Here is a 26,963-nt window from a genome sequence, read left to right as displayed (position 1 = left end):
CTTGAGATGACCAATGGAGAGAAGGGAAAGGAGGAAGACAAAAGATGTGCTCAACCCCCAATGCCATCACACTCTGTTCTTCATCACTTTTGAACACAGACAGTTCAAATAAACAAGTCTACCATTTGTACCTATCATGAATGACCTGGCAAAGGAGGAATTCAGGACACACAATCTTAGCCAGAACAGCAGTCCTTCTCTCTGAAAGAAATTTCTAGTGCCAACCAGATATGCAGACGCCCTATACACACTATACAGCCTTGCACAGCTTTATTTGGATGAGAGTATCTTTTCACAAGTGGTTTTTCAAAATAAGAGATAATTAAGTTTCAAGGCTCCTCGGGGAGAGCTGAGAAGTCTGTTAGGACTTGGTGAAGACACCCAAGGATATCTGCAAAGGCAGTAAGGTCCCCATGGCTTTCAAAGGGCTGCCACCAAGGTAGATATGCTACTACAGCTTACCTAGAAATCTCAGCTGGAACCTGCTCTTGACATCTGCCATTCACTGATGGCCATGACAAACTGCATTAGGGAGGAGGATGGAGAAAACTGCAAGCATCAAGCTGCAGCAATCCTAAACTTTGTTCTTCCTCATTTTCAGACCAGAGAACAAATTGTAGATGAAATGTGTTTTTTGCCAGAAGATTACAATTATGGTTACCATACTCAGAAAAGATGGAAAGAATCATACAGTAGCAAGAAAGACTTTTTTTAAAGTCCTGATCTTGCCCAGGAGGGGTTCAGGCCTGCACAGCCTTCTGTCCCGCATACTTTTCACCATCTTTAAGTTGATCTAGGGGATCTTAGGCTCCAGCACCAATTTCTGGCTAAAATGGTAACACATGTACATCCTCAAGTTTACAGCACAGCTTGTTTTCCCTCCCAGGTCAGACAGTAAAGATCCGAGAAGTGAAAAAACATGTGCAGCTACACAGGCTTTTAGATTCTGATACATTAATATGATTTTTTGGGTGATAATACAGTGCATAAGAGGCCCAGCTATTCCAGGCATCACACAAATACCAACCACAACAAGGTTCCCCGTTGCTGAAACCTTTGACTGGTTAATCACATTTAGATTAATACTTTGTGACCTTTGGAGAAAGGTCTCACAAGCTCAAAGATTAAACAGAGGAACACGCATCCAATCATACATACAATACCCCAGTGTTCAAGCATCATCTGGCTAAAAGGATTGTCCATTTTCAAGACAGCAGCATCATGCTCCAGGAGTCCTCCCTCATTTAAAGTGTGCAAAACTGCCCCAGAGAATGGGTTTCAAACACAGTGAGCTGTGACTCTCTTAAACACTGCTACAAAACCAGGTGGCAGTTTCAGAAAAGCCACTCCTCACGTTTGCTTTTGCAGAAAGCTTTTTCGTTTGTTTTGGTTCTTTTTGAAACCGAAACGGGATGTTCACCCCAGCAGAGAGGTTGGTGAGACTGGATGTCCTCCCCTGGAGCTGTGCAGGCTGTCCTGATGATGACAGTATTGACTCACCCTTGGTAGTTCTGCTCCTCCAAGCAAACATCACCTTCACAGATCTCTGCTAGGCAGGGAGAACCCCAAATCATGTGGACCTTGTACAATACTGCCCTGGCTGCAGATTGGTGAGAGTAAGTAAAGAAATTAGATGCAGTGTTTCTGGCTTAGTTCTTTCTGGTAATTTTAATTAAGTGCAAAATACAAGGATTTGCATTTCCTCTTTCATTTCTTTTCTTGAGCATCGTGTGACTGTGTAGAAGTTACAGCTCTGTCTCAACAAACTGTGAAATCAGTGCAAGCTGAAAACAGGAGTTCCCCACACCCTTGGACTGTAACACAAGCAGGGTTGAAAACCAGCCTGCAACTAGGACCCACCAGCTCGATGAACTTGAAAAATCCCATTAAAAAACCCCAACCCAGAACAAGAAGTTCCCATGAGGGTGGCAGACTGATGGGTAAAATAACGTGTGGGTAGGAGAAAGCACTATCAAGGAAAAGGCCTTGATCTTGAACTGTGGCCGCCAGATCACAGAGGGGTCTTGAGGGAGGACATCAGGTTCTCATCCCATTGCTGCTTTTAGTAAATGGTCCCAGAATATCCCATTACAGAGAGAGGGTGCACACACCTACCACAGGCATTACTGACTGCTCAGCTGTGCCTCTGCAACATATAAAAATCAAACAACAAAGCAGATGATTAAAGAGAAACAATTAAAAATAAATTAAAGCTGAGTGGTACCTTAAGCTACATCAAATTGCCCTGTGTTCTCCTGAGCAGCTCGGTAGTGATGCTGGGAGTAAGTTAAAATTATAACCCTGCTCTTTTTACCTAACCTTGGTGTTAAAACACCATTTCATGCTATGACTGCAGCTATTGTATTTTGCACAAACTTTGGCCACGCTCACTTTTCTGAAATCTTATTCCCTGTTAAAATCCAAGAGAAGTTTACCTCAATTTCAGGCGTGCTTGGGGATTCTGTAGGTAGCACAGTGCACAGCATAGATGGGACCAATTTAAATATGTGTTCTTCTGCTAAATACATTAGGAAAAGCAAAAGGATTAAAAAAATATTTAAACTTGCTAAAATATGGAGCCACACAACAGCCAAAAGCTATGGAAATGGAAAATAACAGAAAAGACACTTTCAGAATGTAAAAGCTGGCAAGAAAATATGACATTCCAGCTCTACTAAATAAAATATCTTCTAAACCTTTTTTGTTTTAAAGACATCACTGAGATCATAATCAATCAGTCTGGCTACTTAGACACACAGCGCCCCACTGGAGGATTTAGCAAAAATGAAGTACTAAATTATTCAGCATTTAAGCAATCGTGTAAAGAATATATAGCTGAGAAAGAATAACTGCAGAACAAGATAATTTTTCTTTTACTTCAGTATATACTGAGTTTTAACAGGGCCTTCCAGGGAGATACCTAAATATTTTTTCCATGCATAGAATCGAGATCCCAGCTTTAAATCAAATTATTCTAGTATCTATATGCAACAAAAAACAATCTTTGTCTCTGATGGTTTAAAATTAACATTTTACTATATTTACAGCTGTATTTTCCCATTCCCAGCTACGCTGCTTTTTAACCTATTTATTTATTTCTAAAACTGCCCTGCTCTGTTACAAACCTGTGTACTGTTAAGCTTACAAAGAAATATTAGGGAAGTCTCACCTTTGGACACATGTATCACACACACAGAGTAGGTGGATACATCCAAAGAATAACAGAGATAACCCTTTTCAGAAAAATACTATCTATTCTTAGAAAGCCAGCTCTTAATTAGTAAGCTCTAAAATGTCACAGTTTCCTCAGAAATTTTTTCTTCATCTGTAATGTACACAAGCCAGATGAAATTTATATTCTCCATGGAAAGTTTTGATGAGTGTTGGATATGCTTTGATACATCAGCTCTAGTACTCTGGGAAGTCTTTCCTTTTTAAGTGTCCCTCAAGATTCATTATTAACATTTTGGATGTCTTACAAAACATGAATAGAAGCCTACAAGTCGTGGGACTTCATCACTATGGTTAATAGCCAGAAGAACAATGACAAAAATGGCATTATTTTACATTATTTCATGCAATTTTCCTATACAGCTCGAAGATTAAAAATCACATATCAAGCTGTTAAAACACAGGCAGGAGCCTGTAACACTGGAATTCATGCAGAACTGACACTGTAAAATGTTATGCCAACACCTGACAAAATGGGAAGTGCTGTTTGCCAGTGTGTGCATCTCAAGGTCACAGTATTATTAACCAACACCAAAATAACTCATTAAGGTGATTAATTTAAAGACCCCATCTTTTTTTTTTTCCAGCACTGAATCTGGCATTGAATTTCCTTCTGGCAGGTGCACTAAAATACTAAATCATTCTCAGAGGCTGAATGACATGAACTGGGCATCACGGTTTATTGACTCGTGACAGATGACCAGCACATGTTTGAAGTCTTTGATCACTGGTAAAGATTCTTACTTATCTTTCAAATGTTTGTAGCAAATTTCCAAACAGGAGGAAAAATACTCAAATGTAAGACAAAAAATAATGATTAAAACAACAAGACATCAGCTCTACCTAGTTTAATATTAAAATTTATTTTCAAAGATAACATTTTTAGAAAGTTACCAGCAAGCATGGTTTTAGTTGTTGGCCACAGAGCAAGCAGGAATTCTGTACTGAATAAAACTAAAGTAGATGTTAATATTAATTCCAATCTATTTCCACAAGGAGCTAATAGCACAGCCTGTTGAACAGAACTTGAGGTGTCCTGCACAGTTTAAAAACAGGTAAAAGTCTATTTCCACTCTGCCATAAGGTTTTCAAAGTTCTATACCTTTTTTGCTCCGCCTGTAATTGTGACAGATTTAACCCATACACATCTGCCTGAATCTCTGCTGCTTTTGGGACAGTCTTCAAATTAAGTCAGTTTTGTCAGAATAAATGCCCACTACATGCACATTAAGTTTATCCTTTTGTTTTTTCCACTGCTTTTCTAAATATGTTAAAACTTGTTGGGAGGTTAGTATGTATGTATTATGCTCATAAAACTCACTTGACCATTCTGCAGTAAAACCCACTATCCCATAAAATAACTCGTTAAGACCCAGACCGTACTGTGCTGAATTACAGATTTATGTGCAAACTTAATTTTTACATTGTTCAACTCCTGAGCTGTTTTAGAGATTTTGACAGGCCTAACCTTCAAAACTCAGGAAAATAAACCTGAAAAAAACGCAAGGGCCACCCCTACAGCACCTGAGCTGACCACCCCCTTGGTAGGATAGCAGCAGGACTGAAACTCTTTGTCTTACTGCAGAGACAAGAGACCCCAGCCTGAATGTAACCATGACACACTTTGAGGGGTGGCACATTTTGCCAGAGGATTTTGGCTACTTCCCCTTAGAAGGAATGGTGAGAATCTTCAGATCTATCCCAGACTGAAAACGTTTAACAGCAACTGATTTCACTGCTTTCACATTTCAGTTCAGTCCCATTCCCTGTTGCCTGCTCTTGTCTACTCTGACCCTCATTCTAGGTCAGGGTCTCCACTGCTCCATTTTACTTGCAGAAACATCTCATGCTTTATTTCATAATGGCTCATTTCAGCTTGTGTCTTCTCCAGTCAGTTCCAGCATTCTACACCACAAAGAGAATGTCACTAGGTCTACTCACTACTTTCTGTGACCTTAGTGTCAGTCCTTGCAGAACTGCACCAGGCTCTTGAGTCTACTATACCTCCCTCAGACATTTTCAAGTCCAGAAACGTCAAGCAGTTGGATCTCTGAAAAATATTTTTTGCAAAGTAGCATGGATTACAAAGTGCTAAAATATATTTTTTTTTCAATGAATAAAGTATGAGTAAGGAGACGTGTGTTTGCCTTAGTGCAAACTCCTTGCTCTCACTAAGTACTACTTACTCTTGCAGACAATCCCACACAGATCAATGCTTCCTTTCCTTAGATGTCACATTAAACTACTCAGCTTTTAAATGTCGTGAATGGGATTTGCAATCTGCTTTAATGTAAGTAAAGAGGATTGTCTGCATTTATGGAGCAAATGCCAAACAAAAAGAGAACAACATCTTTAAAGCAAGAGCAGAGAGTACCACTGGCATATTTTGAAATTCTAACACAACAATATTGGACTAGCATATTAAACTCTACTGTATGCCTCCCTGATGTTTTTTTCCCCCTTTTTTTTTTTTAGTTCAGTGATTGGCAGCAAAATGAAATGTCAATATTGCCACCAGGTAACTTAGGGACTCCACTTCTGCATTCAACGAATCCCTTAAGATAGCATGTAACATCTGGTTTAAGTAGTACACTTTATTGAATATGATCTGTCTGGCAATATTGCTGTATATTAAAAAATACACATGCACATTTTTGCAGACTTGCAGTTTAATGTATTTTCATAATTCACTACAAAAAATGTGGTTTCACAACTGCTACCATACACTGAGACTCCTACAGTAGTATGGAAAATGTACAGATGTCTTCCCCAGAACTGGCAATACTGCACATTGTGTAAATTGTATAGGACTCCAGTCCTCTTAGAGCAGCAGTTAGAACAAAAACTTGTGGGTTGAATACCGATATCAAAATACAGATTTAAATAATTTACTCTTAAAAACATTCATATTTATAACCTCTTACAGAAAATAAACAATTCATCTGATTATCAGATACGTGCTCAGTTTTTCCAGTTCCAAGGTATACACAGGTCTCCATCTTGCAGCACGGAGTAGAAATGTGAAATGCAAAGGTGCATGCCCTGTAGGTACGGCAAGGATTCTTCTAGCAGCCTCTTGCAACAATCTATCATCTGAGCACTGGAAACACCCGGCTCCTTATACAGCCGATCCAAAGAAAACTTTTCCGTGGAAGTATCCATTAGCTCTTTTTCTGTAATCATCATCCTAGCAAATGAAGACAATAAAGAGTGACAAAATTAGAACCTAACCTGTTTAAAAAAAAAAAATACTTGAAGTATTATTTGGAGGTTACACACGTGTGAACAAAGGTGCCACTTCATGTACAGCCATGGTACAGCTGAGATTTTTGTGCAGCTTGATACCCGTGTCTTCCTCAGGGGCTACACTGAACATGCTTCCATGACTACAGGCAAGAGCATTTGAAATCTGAAGTCACAGTTGAAAGCCTGCACCATGAAATTTTTTCCTTGCCAGGTAACTTGGAAAAATACCAAAATAAAAATCCTATGAGGCTCCATTTGTAGTGCAAGGAATGAAAGTACTTAAGTAACCCTGAAAGCATAAGCTTTAAGAATCAAACCACATTAGTAACTACTCTGTCTACTTAACTAACACTGTTACTCTGCATGTTATTAAAAATAACAGATGACAGCTACAGTCATCTGCATGTTAAATGATGCATGTTTAATGTGTTATTAAATGCTGAAGTATATGGATTTGGTTTACTCATGGATCTTAAAGATCTTATCCAACCTAAATGATTCTATGATTTCATGAATACAGAATTCATAGCTCAGAGATTATAAAGTTATGTGCAGAATTAAGAGTCACTGGCACTATGACTGATCATCTGATGCAGAGACAGGTCAGGTTCAGCAAGCCTTAGGAGTTCAGGCACTGTGCCATTGTAACATTGCCACACTTTTTCTAGAGCCAGCTTGGCTGCAGAGGCAGCACCACTGCTGCCCAACAACACTGAGCCTGTGATGAACAGGGCAGTGTGCTTGCAGAGCCACGGGGATGTGAACCAGTCCAAGCTAAGCACAGACACTGCTACTGAGACTTCAACTTGATTAAAAACACTACTTTAGGGGCTCTTTCCAGAGCTCAGTAAGGTATCTCTGTGTACTTCTGAGGCATTACCCTCTGCTGAGGCACTCAGATGGCTGTGTAAGAGCACTACCCAGCTCTTGCAGCCAGGGATGATTTTGGCCAGTGAGTTAAACTGGAGCAAGCCTCACTACTGACCATATCCATGCCACCCTCCTGAGTACATTCTCTAATATTTGAGCACCAACCTCTCCCACTCTGTGGAACATCAGGCTCCCCTGAAGGATAAAGTCAGCTGGACATAGTGAGAACTGCGGGTTCATTTTTAGTCATTTCCACAAGGAGGCTTCACCTCTAAAACAATACAAACTAATACTTGACATAAACAAGGGAAGGAGAAGTAGATTGACACTAAATCACTTTCTGTGATTCTGTAAATCCTGCATTACTAGAAAATTGATATTGTCCACACAGTTAAGATGATTTTCTAGAGCAGTAGTGTTTAAATTCCTAGTGCATCAAATCATACAGACTTCCAGCTATGCTACACTATTTACTGCATGTAAAACATTCATCTGCACGTGCAAAGTAAATTCAGTACATCCCAAAATATTTTATCTCCAGGTCCCTTGAACAACAACAGGAGGCTAAAGAAAATCAGAAAAACAGGTCCTGATCAAGGAAGCATTAAGTGGAAAAGCAGTTTTCAGAAAAGTGGAAATATGACATATCCACAAAAAAAAAAAGTAGACATGATAAATACATAATGACTGTTTCTTATTTCCTACAGCATAAGAACATGAGAATGACAAATGAAATCACCAAGCTGTGGGTCTATAAACACTTCTTCCCTCCTTCATACACACATGCTATGTGCAATTTAACTGTGCACTTCTCTGCAGACAAAAAAAAAAGGGGGCAAACCCCCCCCAAAATGTTAATCTACTGAACTCTCTTAACATGAGATACTGTTTTCCAGCTTCAAGTATTTCCCCAGGTGCTGTCAGTCAGAAACTGGGAAGGAGTAGTTAAAAAAACACCTTTTTTTCTCTATTCCTATGGCCTTCACAAAAGCTAATGGATGATAGATACAGACCTTCATCATAAGTAAGTATAGTTATTCTTTATTACTTCATACAGACCAGCATCATCCAACAGCAGAGCTGAGATACGTAGCTTGGCTCTTAAACTCTTACAAAACATCTGCTCATCCTCTGAGAGGAACTCTGCATATATCCTGGATTATTGCCTTTATAATGTGGTGTAGTGTGAGATTTTTTGGAGAGTGAATAACCCAGATGCAAAGGCTACAACAAATGCAAATTTGCTACAACATCCCTGTGATCCTCTACAGACAGTATTTTACCAGCTGTCACATATGGATAGCTACATAGAGAGAGCTACTCAGCAGTTAAAACTTAAATGGCAAAAATAATTTAACTTCAAAGCTGCACTAGGGTTATGGAGAAATTCCAACAAGCCCCCCTTTTACTTAAGTCTAATTCCAAAATATATCCTCCCAAATAGTCGGGTCTTAACAGAACCAAACCCATAAAGCCTTCAAGGATGGCTCATGCCTAAAATAGCCTTAACCAAAAAATACCTGGATCTATACATCATATAAATACTCATAACAATGTGATATTTCACTACATCATTAAAATCTTTCCAAAGCAGAAGAAGAAACTTACTGCCTTTAAAAGGCCAGTAACACCCAGTTACCCATCACAGTAATTTATTCAAAATAAAACCAGAATCTCTACTTCATGCTCTTAATTCTCAGACACAAACAAGATCAAGCACAAAATTTACAGTTCTGATGGATATTAAAAGTCATGGGCTTAACACTGTGGTACTGACTTGCTATTGTCATCTCTCTCACCTCACTCACATCCATGAAAGAGTACCAAGGAGGTACTTCTCTCACTTCAACCCAATATATCCCAGTTATACCCCAGCTTTTTTTATTCCCCATGTTAGGTGCTAATTAATCTTTATCTCAATTAACTGACAAACTACAAAGTAATTCTCTAGTCTGCCTCAGTTATTTTTAGATTTTATGGCTTTCTTGTCACTATGTAAGTAACAATAGAAGTTTTTTTTCTTTTCTTATTCAATAAAGAGGTCTCTGCCTTAAAAAAAAACACCTTGCCTTTTGATGGAGTAATTGTAAAAAAAAATTATGTAACCTTGTCTTGCAAGCTAAGATCTTTTATTTCTGAATAAATAAACTGTTTCTATAAGGGGAAGGAGAGAATTTCTAACAGCTGTGTTCACTGAGCAATGACATTTTTGACTTAGTAAAGACAACAGGCAAAATTCTGTTTCATAAACAGAAGGTTTACAACAAAAGAGCATGAATACATTCTTTAAAGTGTCCTCATTTTCCTCCAAATAAAACATATAACATGCAAATATTTTCATGTATCCAGTCACATGAACACTTACTTCTCCTTTCTTTTCAGATTCTCTCTTGCTTCTTGTGCTTTGGCAAAAATAAACCATTGAAGAGTTGCTGGATCACAAACCGTTGGGATCGTAAAGTGCCCAAATTCATGTAAGCTTGGTGCGTATCTGTCACTAATGAAACATAATGGAAGTAAAAAAACAAAGTATATTTTTTAAAGCAAGTTACTTAAATGAATTAATTTCAGAATTCATTCTGAATACAAAAGGATATGAATTAATCATAAGTAAAATAAACAGTAAAAAATTAACCTGGTTCATGAGAATACAAAAACATCAAGCTTTTAAAAAAGCTACATTTCAAAAGCAACTGTAAACAAATCTTTCAAAAAGATGACCAGGAATACCATTATTCACAGCTGAGTGTTAACCTGACAGCACAAAACCTTTGATTTAATCCAGCACAACACTGTAAGATGAAGACAGAGCTTTGGCTCTAACTTGGATGAAATTAAGCAGGACTTTCTTCAATCTGCTTCCTTCTTAACCCATAATCAGCACTTACAATCTTCAGAAACAAAGACTCTGACATAAATGAAAATCTGAGATTGTAACAGTTTTCTTCTTACTGAGAACACTAGCCAGTGTAACAAAACAAAAAAATTAGAATAAAAGCTTTAAAAGAAAAAAAAAACACCTTTTCCTGCAAATACCTACCTTTCCAGAATCATTTGCAAGCCTCGCAGACTGCGAGGATGAAAAGGCAGTCTACTGTCACATAATTTGTTATAGAAAGAGTCCAGAGTCTCGTAGTACTCTTCTAGAGTCAACAGGGGTTGCAGTTCTTCAATATATATTACTTGTATGCCTCCCAGGAGCTGGCTTATCCGATCTTCCAACAGCATCAGCCTTTTTTGAAGTTTATAATAATTTGGCAATCTCTCAAAAATCTGTGCACACACACAAACATTTCCTATGTTACAAAGCATAAAAACTTGAGATTAAGAAATGAAAAAAAAAAAAGTTGACCATAGAAGAGGAGACATGTAACCATGCAAACGTGGAAGCCAAGGGAAAGGGGAATAAAACAAAAGAATACAAAAAAAATCAGGAATATCAAGTATATACATTTTAGGGCAAAATCCAATGGAATAGGCTTTTAAGTATTTTCAGTATCTATACTATAAAGGCACCAAAAGGCTGTAATAGGATTGCTGGATGTCCTCTTTCTCTATATGTTCACAAATCAACTTTCAGATTAAAAAAATTAACCTGAGGCATACATAAAAAGTTTACCACCACAGCTATAGTTGTAGAGTTACTCCACATACAGTAAAAAGTGGTTTTGCCAGCTTAATTTACACTATTTCTCAAAAAAGAAGTCTCTATAGCTGTAACTAGTTCTTTCCAAAGGTCTGGATGATACCTTAGCTCATCTTGAGTATAAAGGAAGATGAGAAAGGAGAAAGGTAACAGATCTGTAATCTACAAAATTTGTACCAGAAAAGGTTAAGAAGTGATCAGACTTAAGTCAAGACATAGAAGGTACAACGGGGAGAAAACTAAAACAAGGAAAAAAGTGAAGAGGGTAAGTCCATAGGAGTAGCCACTACTTAACAGCTACCCAGTTACTACTGTAACAGTTTTCATACAAAAAAATAATGCTGCTGGAAGAAGTTATTTCAGAATAATCTCTTTAGAAAGACAAGAGATTAGTAGAACCCCAAGTTTTTGGCACAATGAAATCCATTGGTTCAGCATTTGCATTTATTAAAGAGAAAAATGGCAAAAATCCTCTAAATATTGTACCTCTGTTCAATCATTCTACAAACTGACCTGGGCACTATTCTACTGCTTCCTTTTTCTAAGAATTAGTAACAAAAGTAATAGCACTTAGGACTTAGGACTGCTTCTAAAAATGGGTTAGAACTGGACAAAAATTTCTGCTCCCTAAAATCCAAGCAACTAATTAACCTCAAAAATATTTTCACTGACTTTTTCTGTGTATCAATTAACATGACTTTCAGTGCATTTTGAAGTAAAAAAGCCTTTGATTTCAGGTTAAAATACATATCTCTCCTTTGTCTTCCAATGCAATTACCATAGCCACAACTAAGTACACACAATGCCCCACCTGCACAACAACTTGTGCAGATACATGATCCCTTCAGAAAATCTCTCCAAAAAAGGGGAAGCATTTCTCTTTTCAAGGAAGAAAGTATTTATTTTGGTATTCATCAGAAGAACACTTTTATTTCAATGACAATCGGTACTCTCTAATCTCAGAGTACAAAGTTTTGCATTAAATTTTAGTTTCTCAGTTTAAGTTCTGTGTAAATCATTCACACTAACAAACCCTCAGTGGTTTTTCCCCTCATTGAAACATATGTAGACAAAAATTCAACCAACCACCTGATAACATTCCAGATTAAGTGCTACATTTTTTATATTATTTATTTACTGGAATACAGAAACGTAATATTCTTTTATTCTAGCTGGGGGAAATTCCCACTTATGAAATCCCACCAATTATCTCCACAAAAAAAGATTTTTCATAGTTTTACCAATAATATTTCAATAAACAAGATTAAAGACATTTTCTTTAAGTGACATGCTGATATCACTATGTATTTTACTTGTAAATAGAACACTTTACCATTTAGAATTGCCAGACATGCCAGGATACCAAGCCTGAATTTTACACAAGCAATAGAAAAATTTGCATAGTCACTGAAGATATATTTGTGCAAAATCCACAATGTGAAGTGACAGAGTTGGTAAGCAGCCATTCACTGAAATGATAACTTCACAGCTTTCTTTAAATTCCATTTTCACAAAAAATCTAAATAGAAGTCCTAAATTCTTCATGGGAATAAGCTCTTTATGGATCATGAGATACTCTGGCAGCACTCACTGCATAGACTGGTACACTGCATAACAAATTAGTGTTCCTTATATCTAATCAGGAGGCTGATTTGATAGTGAAAGCAGCAGTTAAGACATGACAAAGATTGTTGTTAGCAACAATATATCACAGAATTAAATTTAGACTGCAGTGTATACTTAGACTAAACATAGTAGCTATGTGTGTGCTTTAAAATACTCCTCATTAATTATTCTGCACCAATATTTTGGTTAGAATTTTAAAAAGAATGTCATTACAAGGGGCAATATCATTTACTTTAACATCTTACTTTGGTCCAGTGATGGTGAACATCCATGGTCCCCAGCATTATGTGGCCTGCTGCACTCATACCTGAACGGTCTGTAAACACCACTGTGCGTCCTAAAGATAGAACAGATTGCTTTACTAATTTGGGTTATTGCAATTATTTCCAGAATTGTTAAAAGCTTAACTATGCTACTATTATGTTAGAAGCAACACATTTCTGTAGCACAAGCACACAACTAGGTGCTTTTGCTTTACTCAAAGTTGGGAACTGAGTGATTCTGGAAAACTCCAGTTCAAGAATTACCTTACCTAGCGTTTGCCTTCTCCCTGTTTGGACTTGATAGATATTTAATTAACCAGACTTGTTTATTACAAAGACTACTTCTAAAATAAGAAAAATCCCAGGAGACAGCATATTCAGAGAGTCCCTACAAATCATAAATACAGTAGGAAATACATGCTATATACATGAAGTATATAAAAAGGCAAAGATTGGTCAAAGAATCATTAGCAAAGCCACTCAACACTGCTGCCACAGAACTCTGTAACGTGCAATCTGTAAGAAATGCTTTCATATTAGGTCTTTGCTATATTTTTAAGAAAGGCTAGAGAGAGCATAAAAGGATAATACTAGGATTACTGTTGAGGGGACAAATCAGTTTTTAGTCTGAGTATGGGTTTTTTAAGTGAAGCAGAAAGACCTTCAAGGCAATTATTTATTAAATAAGCTTCCATGAGTTTTGTGTGATGTGTTAATCTACAAGACAAGACTTAAATAGAAGGTCTTGCTCCCAGAGATCAGTTTTCCACAATCCTTAAGAGCAACACCAACTTTGAGGCATCTAGTCCATCCTTGTACCCCAAGGCAAGATCAACTATACCTGTATAATTACTGACAGGTATTTGCTCAGTATATTATTATAGATCTTCAAAGATTGAAACTACAGCAGGTTCACAAGACAGATTCCTCTTGCACTTTAAATCCTTAGCATGCTTAGGTAAAGAAACTAATTTGAAACCTGATACAATTTAAAACTACTTCTTAACTGTCCTACCCACTCTGCCTTTTGACAAAGGATTAGATAAACCCCCAAATGAAAGCCACTCAAAACTGAGTACCTGCAGACAGGCATAAAATGTGGAGTTAAAATTAGAGGAAACAGCTTCTGACTGCCATGGTCAAACAGCTGTATGAGAGAAAAGGTTTACGGACTATTTTAGCTGAGAAAATACAGACTTTAATGTAGGTATTTTATGGAACATGCATTAAAGTGAAGAAAATATTATTCCAAAGGTATTCTAGCAAGTCCTCCTTATACTGACTGACTCTTTAGAGAGCTACTCACATTTTTGTCTTGAACCTACCACAGATTGCTACCTCCACCCTTTCAGAAGTTCAGTCTGGATTTTTTACTTCCATTGTTAGTCTTAAGTCTAGTGCCTTCAACTCACTTGGTTCACATTTATTAAGAAGTAAAATAGAAGCCGAGTGTAGTGAATGAACTGCAAAGAAAGGTCACTTTAAAAATACCTTGTAGCTTAAAAAATAACTTCTCAACAGCTTCTCAGTAAGCCTGGCAGGTTTGCTTTTCCAGTTATCAAAAGCATTTGTGAAAAGAAATCCCTTGTCACAGAAGACTCTTTCTCATCTTTGAATCAATACTATATGAGGATATATGAAACAAGCAACAGAAATACCTTTAACGTTCTTTAATACTTCAGGTCTCTGTTGAGCTAAGCGACCCAGACTGTGTAGTTGGCTACAGCGATGAGCAATACCCCAGCTTCTCTGCCACCTACATAAAAATAAAATAGAAAGCATTTCACTTTCAATGTTATTTAAAAAAAAAAAAGATTAAATCACAGAAGTTGAGATATAGCTGAAAGCATAATAACAGATACAACTCAAACAAAATACCAAACAACAGCAACAAAAGCAAAGGCCTACCAAAAGTTGGCTGTGTTGTATACTATTTGAACAGATAAAAAGCCTACACAAAATTTCACAGCCTTTCTCAAAGTGCATGACAAAACAAAATAAAAAAGGAATAAAACCAGATATAGGAAAAATAAATTTAACACCTGGTAGACAGCAAACAATTTGCAGATCCCTCCCCTCAATAAGGGGGTTAGAATATAACTAGTAACAGACAACCCAGTATTTAGTTCAGTCAGGTGGCATACAGTTTCTGCTTATAAACTGTACAATGTTTGTTTAGAGCAGCAGTCTTTTTTTTCCCCTTTGAGTTCATAGACCCAAAACATTACTACGAATCCAGGGGCAAGTTGATACACACATATATATGTATATATATATAAAATAGTATTTTACAGTGGAATCATTTTTTTAAACCATGGAGGAAGGTCTTACATTGGTGACTTTAATACACATAGTTTTGACATCTCTTCCATAACAGACAAACTCCAAACTAAATTCCAAAAAGCATTTCAAACACTGTAAAGTTGTCCCAGTGTACTGGAAAATTACATCCGTTTACAAAGTTCTAGCTGATACAAAACTGCATCAAAATAGGAAATTACTGTTCCCTTATTGTACTGGGTCTATCTGGGATGCAGTTAATTTTATTCACAGTACCCTTGTGTTTCATCTTTTTTACCACAACAGTGTTGATAACAAACCACTGTTCTGGCTCTTGTGCAGTGCTGGCACAGTGTCCAGTTTTTCACTTTTGCTGGAAAAATAAAGTGAGAGAAAACAGAGCCAGGACAGGTGACTCCAGCTGATCAAAGGGATATTCCATACCACACAAAGTCCTGCTCAGCAACAGATGCTCAGGGAAAGCAGGAGGAAGGGGGGACCCTCACCACTATGGCATTTGACTTCCTGAGCAAGCATTACACATGCTGAAGTCTTGCTTTCCAGAAGGGGCTCAACACCTGCATGCCAATGGGGAGTAGTGAATGAATTCCTCCTTTTGCTGTACTTGACTTGAACACACAGCTTTGCTTCCCCTCACCTATAAACTTGATCCACAAGTTTTCTTGTTTTTACTCTTCCTATTCTCTTTGTACCACCCCAGCAGGGACGCATGAATGAGCAGCTGTGTGGGTGCACAGCTATCACCTAGGGTCAACACACACCACCTCATTTAGAGAAACCTACCTGGTAAAAAACCCACTGAGATGCAGAAAATGGCACTACAGCACTTATGAGGCAATTCAATCTATTACAATGCAAGTCATTCTAATAACTATTACTGTTACCTAGCAATTTTGCTATGCTTTCAGTAGCATCAGAGAAGAACATAAAAGGGTGGATCTTACCTTGTCTTCAGCTGCCTGAAATTTATACATGGAATAAGGCCAATGATCCCCTTATTTTTCCAAACCTAGGTGAATACTAGCCTCAGGCTTCAGGATCACAAATAATAGCAGCAGTGGTCCTATAGAGATGCTTTTCTGACACTCACAATCTTTTTCTTAATTACAGCAACATAGCCCTTGGAAGGTTAATAACTCTTCACAGAACACAACAGCTTTAGTTTATTTTAAAAGCACAAACTATAAGAAAATTAAATACAAGCCATGAATAAACCCAAACCTTAGCATTTAATGCTTAAGAGTGTTTCAGAAACTTAAATCCCCACCACAGCACAGCTGCAGAACATTAGAAATCCTGTTCAAAAAAAGTGGCTTCATCTTAAAGGAAACCAGGATCTTCTACAGGGTGAAAGGAACAAAAGCATGATTTCAGAAGCTCCAGTTATCTCTTATCTGGTTAAAAGAAGAACATAGTAGACCAGCCTTTGAAATAATCCCCCCAAAGTTTATTTTTATACTACTGAATACCCTCACTGCCATTTTCCCATCCTGAATATCCCACTTCAGAATATCCTCATTTGAAGGCACAAAATTAAAAAAAGAATCATAAATAATTTTCTGGAAAATATCCTGAAGAATCAAGATCACCCACTGTACTCAGCCCTTACAAGAAAAAAAACCCTCCACCTGCTCTGGAGTGTGGGAAACAAGACAATAGAAAAAACAAGTTTTATTAAGCCATCACAGGATGTCGATATGTACCATAAGCAAAGTTGCATTTTGCTGCCAATCTAGTTACCTTTGTGGATATTCACTTGAACTCAGAAGTGCAATTTTACCCAGCAAAACACCCAAACTAATGCACATGCACAGGTCCTATTTGAAGTGCTTATTTGTTTGTTTCAGCTGAAGCCTATGTTATTAGTTACAAATACTAAAGGTTTTTGAGTAAATTGTAACAGAAAACTTTTGTCCCAACAGAATTCTACAAAAATATTATTAAGTGCAGTAACACTTTTACAGGTATGAAATGTAGGTGATTTGCTGGAATAAGCCTTTAAAGCTCATGGTGTAGCATTACACCACTTTCTCCCTTTGACTGACTTAAATTAAGTCCAACTGATCTAATTTATTACCTGATATCTGAGAGTTGAAGTTGGTGAGAGAGATCAAATTTTAAACGTTCTAGTTCTTTTCTAAGTGGCAAACTCTTTTTCAGCTTTTTTACTGCACTTGCTTCATTATCATCTAGCCAGGATCTGAAAGAAGAGGAGGAAAAAACCCAGGAGTAGAGGCATGCTGTATTATATCTCATGCAGTACAAGTAATGGAATTCTTACCATTAACATGAACATTTTATTTCAAGTTACCAGATAAAGGGATTTTTTTAATAGTAGAGGACAGAAGCTGAAATTGCTAAATGGTTCACATTCAGATATCTACAAAGGAAAACCTGGCACTTAATGTCCTTAGGGGGGAACTAGGGAATCAAACTGAACCAAAAGACACTGACACTGTTACAACTGTAAAAACTGGAGGTATGAAAAGTGTAAAGCAGCAGGTTAGTGTGATTAAGGAGGGCAGCTTCAGAACCTACTGCATTAATAAAAAAAGACTCCCATACATTTGCCTTTAAAAAACCCCAAAACAACTAATGACCAAAGTGATTACAGTGAGCTATCAAATTAAGGGAGGTGGTACTAAAGGGCTGAGTTAGTTAGCTTACAGAGCTGAGATAAACACAGATTAAACAAGTAAAAGTTTTGCAGTTCTTTTGTCAATAATCACAACCAGACAAACAGGACTCATAGAATACACCTAAAACTTTTAATTAACAGATTGTTCCACTTCTAAGAAAAAGCCAGTGTTTAAGAAATCTAGCCTTTGGCCATAGCATAAACTTATTATCATACTCTTATTTTTAAAATATTTCAATTCTCTCACCATATTCTAGGCAGAAAAATGCAAAATCAGAAGCAGTAAGAGAGGCTGAATGCAAAGTGGCTAAGTGTTAAACATAGACTGCTAGTATATGGTTCATGGTATTTCTTGTAAATGTGTAAAAGTAAAAATATTCTGCAGTCTGTTAAATCTCAGCTAAGTTTTTTACAGTAGCATATATTACAGTAGTTTTATTTGTGAGGTGCTAAGCAGAATGAGAGGTACCACCCCAGTTTTGCATTTATTTCAAATGGCACCTGTCTCGTTGTAACAAAAAAGGCTTTCAAGGCTTTTATTTTTCACCTTTCCCCAAATGGCACACATACATATTTTATAAACAACGAGCACATGAACAATGAATATGCAACAAGCTGCATTTAATGCAAGTTCAGTATTTATAATTGCCTAAACTTAAATATTTAGGTTAGAAGGCTTAAAGACAAATCAGAAGTGCAACCCTAAGATACCCAGCAAATTAAAACATTCTAATCTTAGTTTTCATGTATTATCTCCCACCCCAAACAGAACATGATCATGAAATACTAGCAATAAGTGTAATATCCATATAGTTTTTCTTACTGAAGAACTGTAAGAGTTAAATAGCTACTTGGAGTCTCTGCCTCCTGAATTACCAACGATGCAACACAAAACTGAAAAACTAGACCAACCAAAACTAGACTGAGCAAACATGAATCCTGGGCAAAGAAACAAAAATGCATCAGCTTAGCTAGCTCCAGTTATCCCAGGACCTCATTTGAACTCTCCTTAATTATAAAAAATGTGACAGAATTACACATTGGACAATAAAGTTTTGTGTTGCTTAGAATGTTTGCTGATTGCTTTTAAAAAGCTCAACATTACATTAAGACCAATTTAGTTAACAAAATATGAGTTAAATAAAAACCTTACATACATTAAAGTTGTTTCCACTCTCTGGGCTTGTTCTAGTTCCTCATCAGGATCCTTGAATCCCGTAAACGAATAATAAGTCTTATCCCATTTGATAGGTCTGTTCACAGTGCTTTTTGCTTCCTTGTGGGACTGAGAGTTCATATGCAAACTTTGAATATGCTCTGTTGATAAACTGCAGGAGTTGAGAATATCTAATACTGTGCTTAGGAGATCCCTAGTATGTAACGTAAAACTGACGGCTCGAAACCCTGTAAAATAGAAGTCCCACAAAATTAGCATTATTTTATTACAGTTATTTAAAATGCATTCACATCTCTCATCTTAAAAGAACCCAAACAAGGCTTACACAGTTGGAAATTAATATTATACTATTTCAATAGTCACTGCAAATTTTACATACAGTTTAACTTTCAAAGCTGTCAAGTATCCAAAAATATAAACAGAATCATTTTTAATATTTGAATCCTTGGACAAACCTAGATACAGATGCAGCCTAACTCAAAAAAGGATGCTTTTACTTCAGCAGTGGCAATTTTGTCCAAAAGTTCTGTGCAGCTCACATTACTACTAATCACTTTGGATATAATTTATTGTAGAAACAGTACTACAACACCTCTTCACAGAAGATGCAGAACAAAGAACTGCACTTGCACACTGGCTAAAACTAAGTCCCATCACTTAGCTATTGGGCTTCACTGCCCATTAGAAAGAAAACAAGCATTAGAATGACTCCAGAGCAGAACACAGCTGCCAGTTCAACTGTTATTTTAAGTACATTGGTCATAACATTACTATTTTCTTGAAAAACATTTTGCTTTCTAGCACTAGGGTCCCTTACAATTTGTTCAAGTGCTTTGACCAGCAGGAAACAGAACACAAAATGCATCTGTTAGAAAATGCATAATCTTTAGACAAAGCTTCCAAACTCAGCAATATTTTCCGTTGTCTCAAATCTAAGAGGCAATGTGGAAAATGAAAGCTTCATATATTATACAACTTCTGCTTACAGAGTAATTTCCTACTGATCCCACAAGCACCCTGACATTGTGAATGACTAAATGCAGTGAAAACAAGGACCTAACTATTGCAACACGTTCAAGTGACAAAGCCGAAAAATTACCATTTACATCAACCTGTGTTTTTTACTTCCTCATCTTGTAACTTGACTTCAACTTCATAATCTGTCATTCTTTCAACGTTTTTTAAAGCTTAAGATAATTAATTACTTGGGATGGCTCTAGCTGCCTGATCTAATATATATTTTCATGTTTTGACAGGATTTTATTCAGTTGAAAGTCATTGTGAATGGACGAGTAATGATCTGAAAGAATTTAAATACAGGAAGATAGATACTGCACCTGAAGCACTGAAGGATTCTTGAACGTTAGAAGAGTTTGGTTCTCTTTCTCTGACATAAAAAGTAAGCTGAGTTGGCTTAAACGAGCGAAATCCTGGTTTTTGTAGATTCTCCAAGTAGCCATTTAACCTCTTCAGAGAGTTTTCATTTACTTCCTGTTTGAAAAAATTAAAAACCCACAAAACTTTACAGACAATGAATTGGGCCATTTTTCATTTAAACCTTCTATCATATATGCAGAATTAGATTTACAAACCACGAGCTGCTCTTAACAAGTAGTGACATAGTTCATAATCTCAGCATAAATTATCTTGCATTAATAAATTGTATGATGTACATTCTTGCCCATTCCAAAATACCACTTAAGGCTTTCAAGCTTAATTGATTCAAGTATAGAACACAGCATTTGAATGATAAAGTAAGCAATATGTATTACAAGTTAGACTGGGAGGACTCAGTATTTTCTTTGAAACAATTAACCAGAGACTATGACTAATAAATAACAGGTGTTTACCGGATTCATCCTTGTTAAAAACAAAAAGTGAACCTTTTTGTTCTCTGGAAATAACCATTTTCAATTCTAACACTATTTTTGTTTTTCTGACAGCAGGAAAACCAGACAATTTCTATCCTTGACATATGACACATTTATGAAGAAAGCACACTAAAAGATTTTTTTACCCTCTCTTTGGGATGCTGGCCAAAGAAATCTGGATGCACAGCAAAATAGAAAGGCCTAAGAGCATTGATGGCATCAGCTCCTGACAAAGTTCTTGACTGAAGAATGCATTGTAGCAGTATCTTCTCCAGACATAACCTAATAATGTAATAAAATGTTTATGTATGATGCAACCAGTCAAGTGATAAACTGATACAAACTACATCAGAATGTGACAGAATGGAGTAAACATTCACTGTTGGAAGTATGATAATTTAAAACTGGCATTAGAAGGCCTCTTTGGAATACAAGACTGTATTTATACAAAGCAAATACAACAGGTTTGAGAGAGGGTGAATGGTAATTGCTGGTTAAAGGCATGTAAACAAGTACAATAACTCTTCCCTCTACCTTCTCAAAGCATGGTCAAATGAAAAAAAAAAACAACAGTAAGGCAGCCTGAATGCTTAAGACTAGCTTTAGTGGTATTTTTTTGGACCTATTGCTGAAGCTGGTCTTAAAAAACAACCCATACTTTTGAACCTCCAACTGTAAAAGCCAAACCCAGTATTTTTCAAGCAGTACCAGAGTATATTAAATTTTACTTAGGAATAATAGTCACAACCCAACAAAGCAAGTTATGCATTAGTTTCCAAGGTCCACACATCTTTGTCCATTAAAAAAAAAAAAAAGACAACAACAAAACTACTTTCCCAAACATGCACTTCTGTAAGAGCCATCAAGTAAAAAATACTTTCTACTTTCAATCTTCAGTGAAATATAAGAGAACAAGAATTAAAAAAATTATAATGGTAGGAAAATAAAATGGTTTCACTTAAGATCAGATGGAAAAGTTACAGTGAAGAAGAAGTTATAGAAAGTTCAGAGAGTAGAAAAGATTTAATGCCTCCACTTATCTAGCTATAAATTAGACTTTTCTGCAAAGAACACACTTTTGTGGCAGCAACTGAAAAGAACACAGTGGCAGCAACTGAAATGCAAGGAAAATCAAGTTCTGACTTGAAGACTACCAACATTTCTTGCTGTAACTTAAAGCTGACATCAGGATAGCAAGCTAAATGCCAAGAGACAGCATACATAAAAGCAGCAAAAAAAAGTGAAATTGTTAAATATATAACACCAAATCTCTCCTTCAGCTGATTTCACAGGCTAACAAATTGAATGGGCCAACCATTTTCTCCATGATCAATATTCATTTTAGTTTGCAACTCCAAAGGGCAGGGATTCTCCTCTGTTAAAGCAATACAATGCTGCTTCAGACCTCACGGTATCATTCAAACTCCAAGTTCCAAACAGGAAAACTGGATGGCAAACTGGAGGCAAAGCTGCTTCCACTTCACATAACATTCATAAATTTATTAATAATAGTAAGCAATTTGTTCAGCATCCTAGACCAATTAAATGTCTTGGCCACAGAAACATGCGAGACTACTTCCTGACTGCTTTCATAAATTAAAAAAAAAACAAACAACAAAACAACAAAAAACTCTCCAAATTTGTGCTCAGACAATAAGCAGTATTTCTCATTTTGGCAAATGATAGAGTAAATTACAGCAGTTGAGTTGTTAAGCAAATGCATTTATCCTTTTTTTTTTGTTTTTTCTGTCAGCCTTTCCAGATCTTCAATTAGAACATGAAAGCAGTTCAAGCTAATGTTTTCTGCCTAGGAAGTAGACAAATATTTAATCAGTAGGTCTTCAAAGTCAGCTTGCTGAAAACAGAAGTTTTTATGGAAAGTAGGGTGGAAAACCTGTAATGTAAGATAGCTGATGAAATTTCAAACTGTTATTACTAAAAGCAACTTCCATGCTTCTGTGTTAAAAGAAAAAAAAAAGATAAAATATATCACTGAAAAACACTTCTACCTCCATACTGGCTGGGTCCATCCAAGAAAGAATCTACAATTAGTAATCAGTATAGCCCATGATCCTGCTCAAAATAGGAGGAGATGGTGTAGCACTACAGCAAAATCTTGTTTTCATGAAGAACAAAAGTTCTCAATGACGAGAACGTGACAGAGTTGCACAGTGATGCAGGAAAAAAGCCTTCTCCCTGACCTGGCAAGAAAGGAAGCAATGTACACTGGATAAAAGTCCACTTGGTCTTATGTTTTACCATTTTGGATCTAGAAACACCAAAATAGTCATCTTGCTGAGGAAAAAAAAAATTTTTTTTTTTTTTTTGGTAGCAAGTGGACACAAAGCAGTAAAAAGGAAAATTCTTTCCAGCAAAGGAAAAAAAAAAGTAAACTAACCAGCTACCTCTCTGATAGTTTTGATTAACAACCAAGAAACCCACATCCTCCTACGCCCAGCTGCTAGGGAGAAGGAAGGAGCTCAGTTCTCCCTTCATCTTTTTCATATACTGTTTCCCACAACCACTCTCCAACTACATGGCACACTGTTTCCAGTAGTTAGGAAAAAAGTTCCAACATACCTGGAAACTATTAATCATACCTTCAAGTTTATTAATCATAAACTTCCATCTGGTATCCTACAAGAAAAGTGGCCAAGTATGGTTAACTTCAGTTCCCTTGTTTTGTATCTAAACAACACTGTCATGCTAATAGGAAGGCTCGGGATTCCAGCCAAAAGTCTATTTTGAACTTGCTTAAAAGAGAAACGCTCAAAGGCCAAAATTAGGCTGCGTGACAGAAGGAAGGATTCATTTGCTGAAGGTGAAAGACAGAACACTGAGGCAACCTTCAAGTGAAGTGACAAAATACAAGAACTAAAATGAATTTAGAGAGAGAAAACACAAGACAGATGCTTATGGCTTTGCTCACAAGGAGCAAGGATAGTTCCAAGAGCTTCACTTGTATCTGAAGTTCAGAGAAAGGCTTCATGTTAAAATCAAGGTCAAAATCACATTGAAGACAGCCATCTCTGCTTCATGAAAGATATGAAATACAATCTCCACTAGAACATTGCATTATGCAATCATATTCCAGGTCAGATTTAATTTATTGATTAAATAATTCACTTCAGCTTTCTTTTTACTCTTTCCTCACATCTCTCTGAAGCTTAACTTTTTGGCTTAGAGCTTTGGCACTGAAAGATTTGTTATATTAAGCTCATTATTACAGATAGATTTTGAAACACTGAGCTTTAGTAACTCAATAACGCAGCAATATATTGGATTTCATATTCAGATTTAGACTACCACTTTCTCATAATTAAGCTATTTAAAAACACTTGTTTTGTTGAGAGCCTTTTTAGTATCTCACTTGAGGACAAGCATATGGCTTTTGGTGATTTTCAGCTGTGATGTACTGTTGAAAGCTTCAAGTTATAAAGATGAGAAAGCCAAAGAAATAAGCATTAAACCAAAACACCAAACCGGTTTTACATATATGCAAGTCTTAGGAAAACATTTAGACATATGCTAAAGGTAAATTAGGCCAGCAACATGAAATACCTTCTCACGGCTCTCAAGCAGCAAAACATTTCAGCAACTCAGTGGTCAAGCCAACTTTCAGCCATCCACTAACTCCCTTGAAAAAAAAAGAAAAAATCCCATTTAGTAACAGACATGAGTATTTTCCCCTTTAACTTATAAGTACATTCTCAAAATCCCAGTTGGTAACTTTTAAAGTCACACATAAACCTTAACATCTTCCATAAGAACATTTTCAGTTTAATCTACTAACAGTCTTACAAATACTAAGAGTTGGTACCTTATTTTGATTTGAAGTTGAATATTGGGAAAAGAATTAGGAAAAGAACCAAAAAAATTATTTACTGAAAATGTTTCCCACTCTTCTGTTCAATTTTTGTCTTAAGTACAGAAACAAACAAATAACAGAAGCCTTCTTTAAGTACTAACACATACCAGCTATTGAACTCCAATGTAAATTTTCACTCCAAGTCCACAACTTTAAAACAAATGGTATCAGTTTAAAATTTCTATGCCAACTGTGTTATGGGGGCAAAATATTAAACCAAAGAGAGAGATACGATCATAAAACAACATCTGGAAATCTTCATCAAAAGTTTGCTGGCATGTATAAAAATGCATCAGCAATTTTTACCAGTAATTTCTGCACTATGCAACTTTAATCGTGAGTCGTCCAACAGGAGGTAAACCACTTAGCATACCTAATTATTGGGTATTATCAGGGAAGGTCCCTATTGGCAGTGTTTTCTCATGTTTCCATGCACTTCAAAAAAACCCCAAAAACTTTTCTTTGCACTTTTCAAAGTAACGTTTGCATTAAGAATGACATTTTAAAGCATCTGTGGCGAGCAGCTATCAGAGAAATACCATCCCTGGTCCCCCACAGCAATATAGTGCTATGACTGTTTTGCAAAAAACTTGAAGTTCTAGAAGTGCACCTTACTTATGCAAATATACTTGAAAAAGGATATAAAGTGCTTAACAGATACTTTGCTAGAGGCAAACAGGGTGAGAAAAAAACGTCGAGCTAAAATAACCCCCCAAATGCTTTTTAATTTCCGTGTTCTGATTTTCAACTAGGTGGGCAACACAACAATACTTTCATTTTTAGTGTCTCTAACCACAATCCTGATCATGAACTGACCTAAATGCATTAATAAGCTCTCCGGTAATAAAAGTTTTCTCTCTCTGTTATTTTAGCTTCAGGGATTTGGACAGAGGATGGCAAAAACCTCAAGAATCTCACTAATCCGTGCTGACACTTTATATAACCGTACAAAAGCATCATTGTTTCTTGTTTTAAATGCTCTGTTCATGGCTTAGAAGTTGTTACATTGCTTAGTTGAAAAATAAAGTCTCCTGGTTTTGAATAAGCTTCACCTGCACCCCACTTCACTTCAAAGATATGCTCGCTCACACCAAACAAAATATTATTGATGCTGCAGTCATTTTTCAAGCAGAAGAAGAAACACGACACTGCACACCACTCCCTCAGCACTCGCACCGGGATGATCCATTTCAGCTGTTTACCCGCGCTTGACCCTTAAGCAGCGTGAAGAAACCAGTACGAAAATAAACGAGACGACAGCGTTCAGAAATGGAGCGCTGGCCAAACCGAACGTCTCGCTGCTTGAAAGGAAATCAGCAACAGGGATGCACCTACCGATAGATTTAACCATACAAAACAGATCCCTGATGGAATGCAGTTTAAAACTAACTACAGGTAGTGCTGCCCACAGCTACTCACCCGCACAACAGCTGCGGAGGGGCGTTACGGGCCTTGCCCCCCAACATTACAAAAGGCACCGAACCGCCGGCGATCGCGCGTACCCGCCGGACCGGAGCAGCTCCACGGCACGCCGATGATGACGGCCTCGGTCCAGACACTGCGCCCGAGCAGGCGCCTGGGGACTCGGCTACCGGCAGCACCGAGGCGATCGTCGTGCGAGCTACCCTAGGCAGCCCCTACGGGAGGACCCGGCCCCGCCGCCCACCTGCCGGCCCCGCTCCGCCGCCACCAACGGCCGCCCCGAGTGCACGGGCCCGTAGACCGGTCCGTTTCAGCGCAGCCCTCCCTCCCCGTCCGCCCCCCCCCCCCCCCGCCCCCCCCCCCCCCTCCCCCAGCTCGGGATCGGCCTCGCACCGTCCACCAATGCTGACGACGGCCGAGCCGCCCCCCGCGGGGTCGCGCTGCCTCCCCTCCCCGTTCACCTCCCTTCCTCCCCTTCCTCCAGCACCTCCCCTCGCGGTTGAGCCCGAGGCCCCCTGCCCGGCCTTCCCTTACCGCCACGGCCGGACAGCGCCCGCCCGGGGCTCCATCCCTATCGCCCGGCGCAGCGACCCCGTCGACGGCCCCGGAGGCGGTGGGAGAGGGCGGGGCGGGGCGGAGCCGCGGAGGGCGAGGGAATTCCCGCTGGGGGCGGAGCCAGCGGAGGGGGACGGGGCCAACAGGCGCCTGCGCTCCCGGCTCCCGCCCCGCCCCCGGTGCTCTCCCCCGCGCAGGCGCCCTCGGCCGCCCTCAGCCTGGGGCGGGGCGAAAATGGCGCCTGGGGCG

The 26,963-nt window shown here is 37.9% G+C and overlaps 1 protein-coding gene across 5 annotated transcripts; it reads right to left on the bottom strand.

Moving 5' to 3' along the window:
- Nucleotides 1–4,071: 4,071 nt before the first annotated feature.
- TCAIM (T cell activation inhibitor, mitochondrial) lies at nt 4,072–26,963 on the bottom strand. 5 transcript variants are annotated; one of them, XM_071735424.1, is made up of 11 exons: nt 26,694–26,963; nt 24,431–24,506; nt 21,016–21,151; nt 20,336–20,489; nt 18,979–19,225; nt 17,261–17,383; nt 14,541–14,638; nt 12,865–12,956; nt 10,388–10,620; nt 9,713–9,844; nt 4,072–6,418 (listed from the first exon to the last, which is right to left on the bottom strand). In XM_071735424.1, exons 2-11 carry the CDS (start codon nt 24,457–24,459, stop codon nt 6,193–6,195), a joined length of 1,470 nt encoding a protein of 489 aa, XP_071591525.1. In that variant the 5' UTR covers nt 24,460–24,506; nt 26,694–26,963; the 3' UTR covers nt 4,072–6,192. The 5 variants fall into 5 exon arrangements, with proteins under 5 accessions (XP_071591525.1, XP_071591526.1, XP_071591527.1 ...); XM_071735425.1 differs by lacking the exon at nt 26,694–26,963 and adding an exon at nt 26,157–26,464; XM_071735426.1 differs by lacking the exon at nt 26,694–26,963 and adding an exon at nt 26,240–26,464.

This window comes from Heliangelus exortis, chromosome 2, assembly GCF_036169615.1.
Source record: "Heliangelus exortis chromosome 2, bHelExo1.hap1, whole genome shotgun sequence".
NCBI classification, from domain to species: Eukaryota; Metazoa; Chordata; class Aves; order Apodiformes; family Trochilidae; genus Heliangelus; species Heliangelus exortis.
Note: the sequence above shows the minus strand (reverse complement) of the source record. Positions and strands in the feature narration are given on the sequence as shown.

Excerpts from the sequence above, each read along its gene's own strand:
- TCAIM (XM_071735424.1), bottom strand. The coding sequence starts at position 24,459 with ATGTTTTGCTGCTTGAGAGCCGTGAGAAG. Across the intron at positions 21,152-24,430 it reads TGCTTGAGAGCCGTGAGAAG|GTTATGTCTGGAGAAGATAC; the intron begins GTATTTCATGTT and ends TTACATTATTAG. Across the intron at positions 17,384-18,978 it reads AGAGTGGAAACAACTTTAAT|ATCCTGGCTAGATGATAATG; the intron begins GTATGTAAGGTT and ends CTCTTCTTTCAG.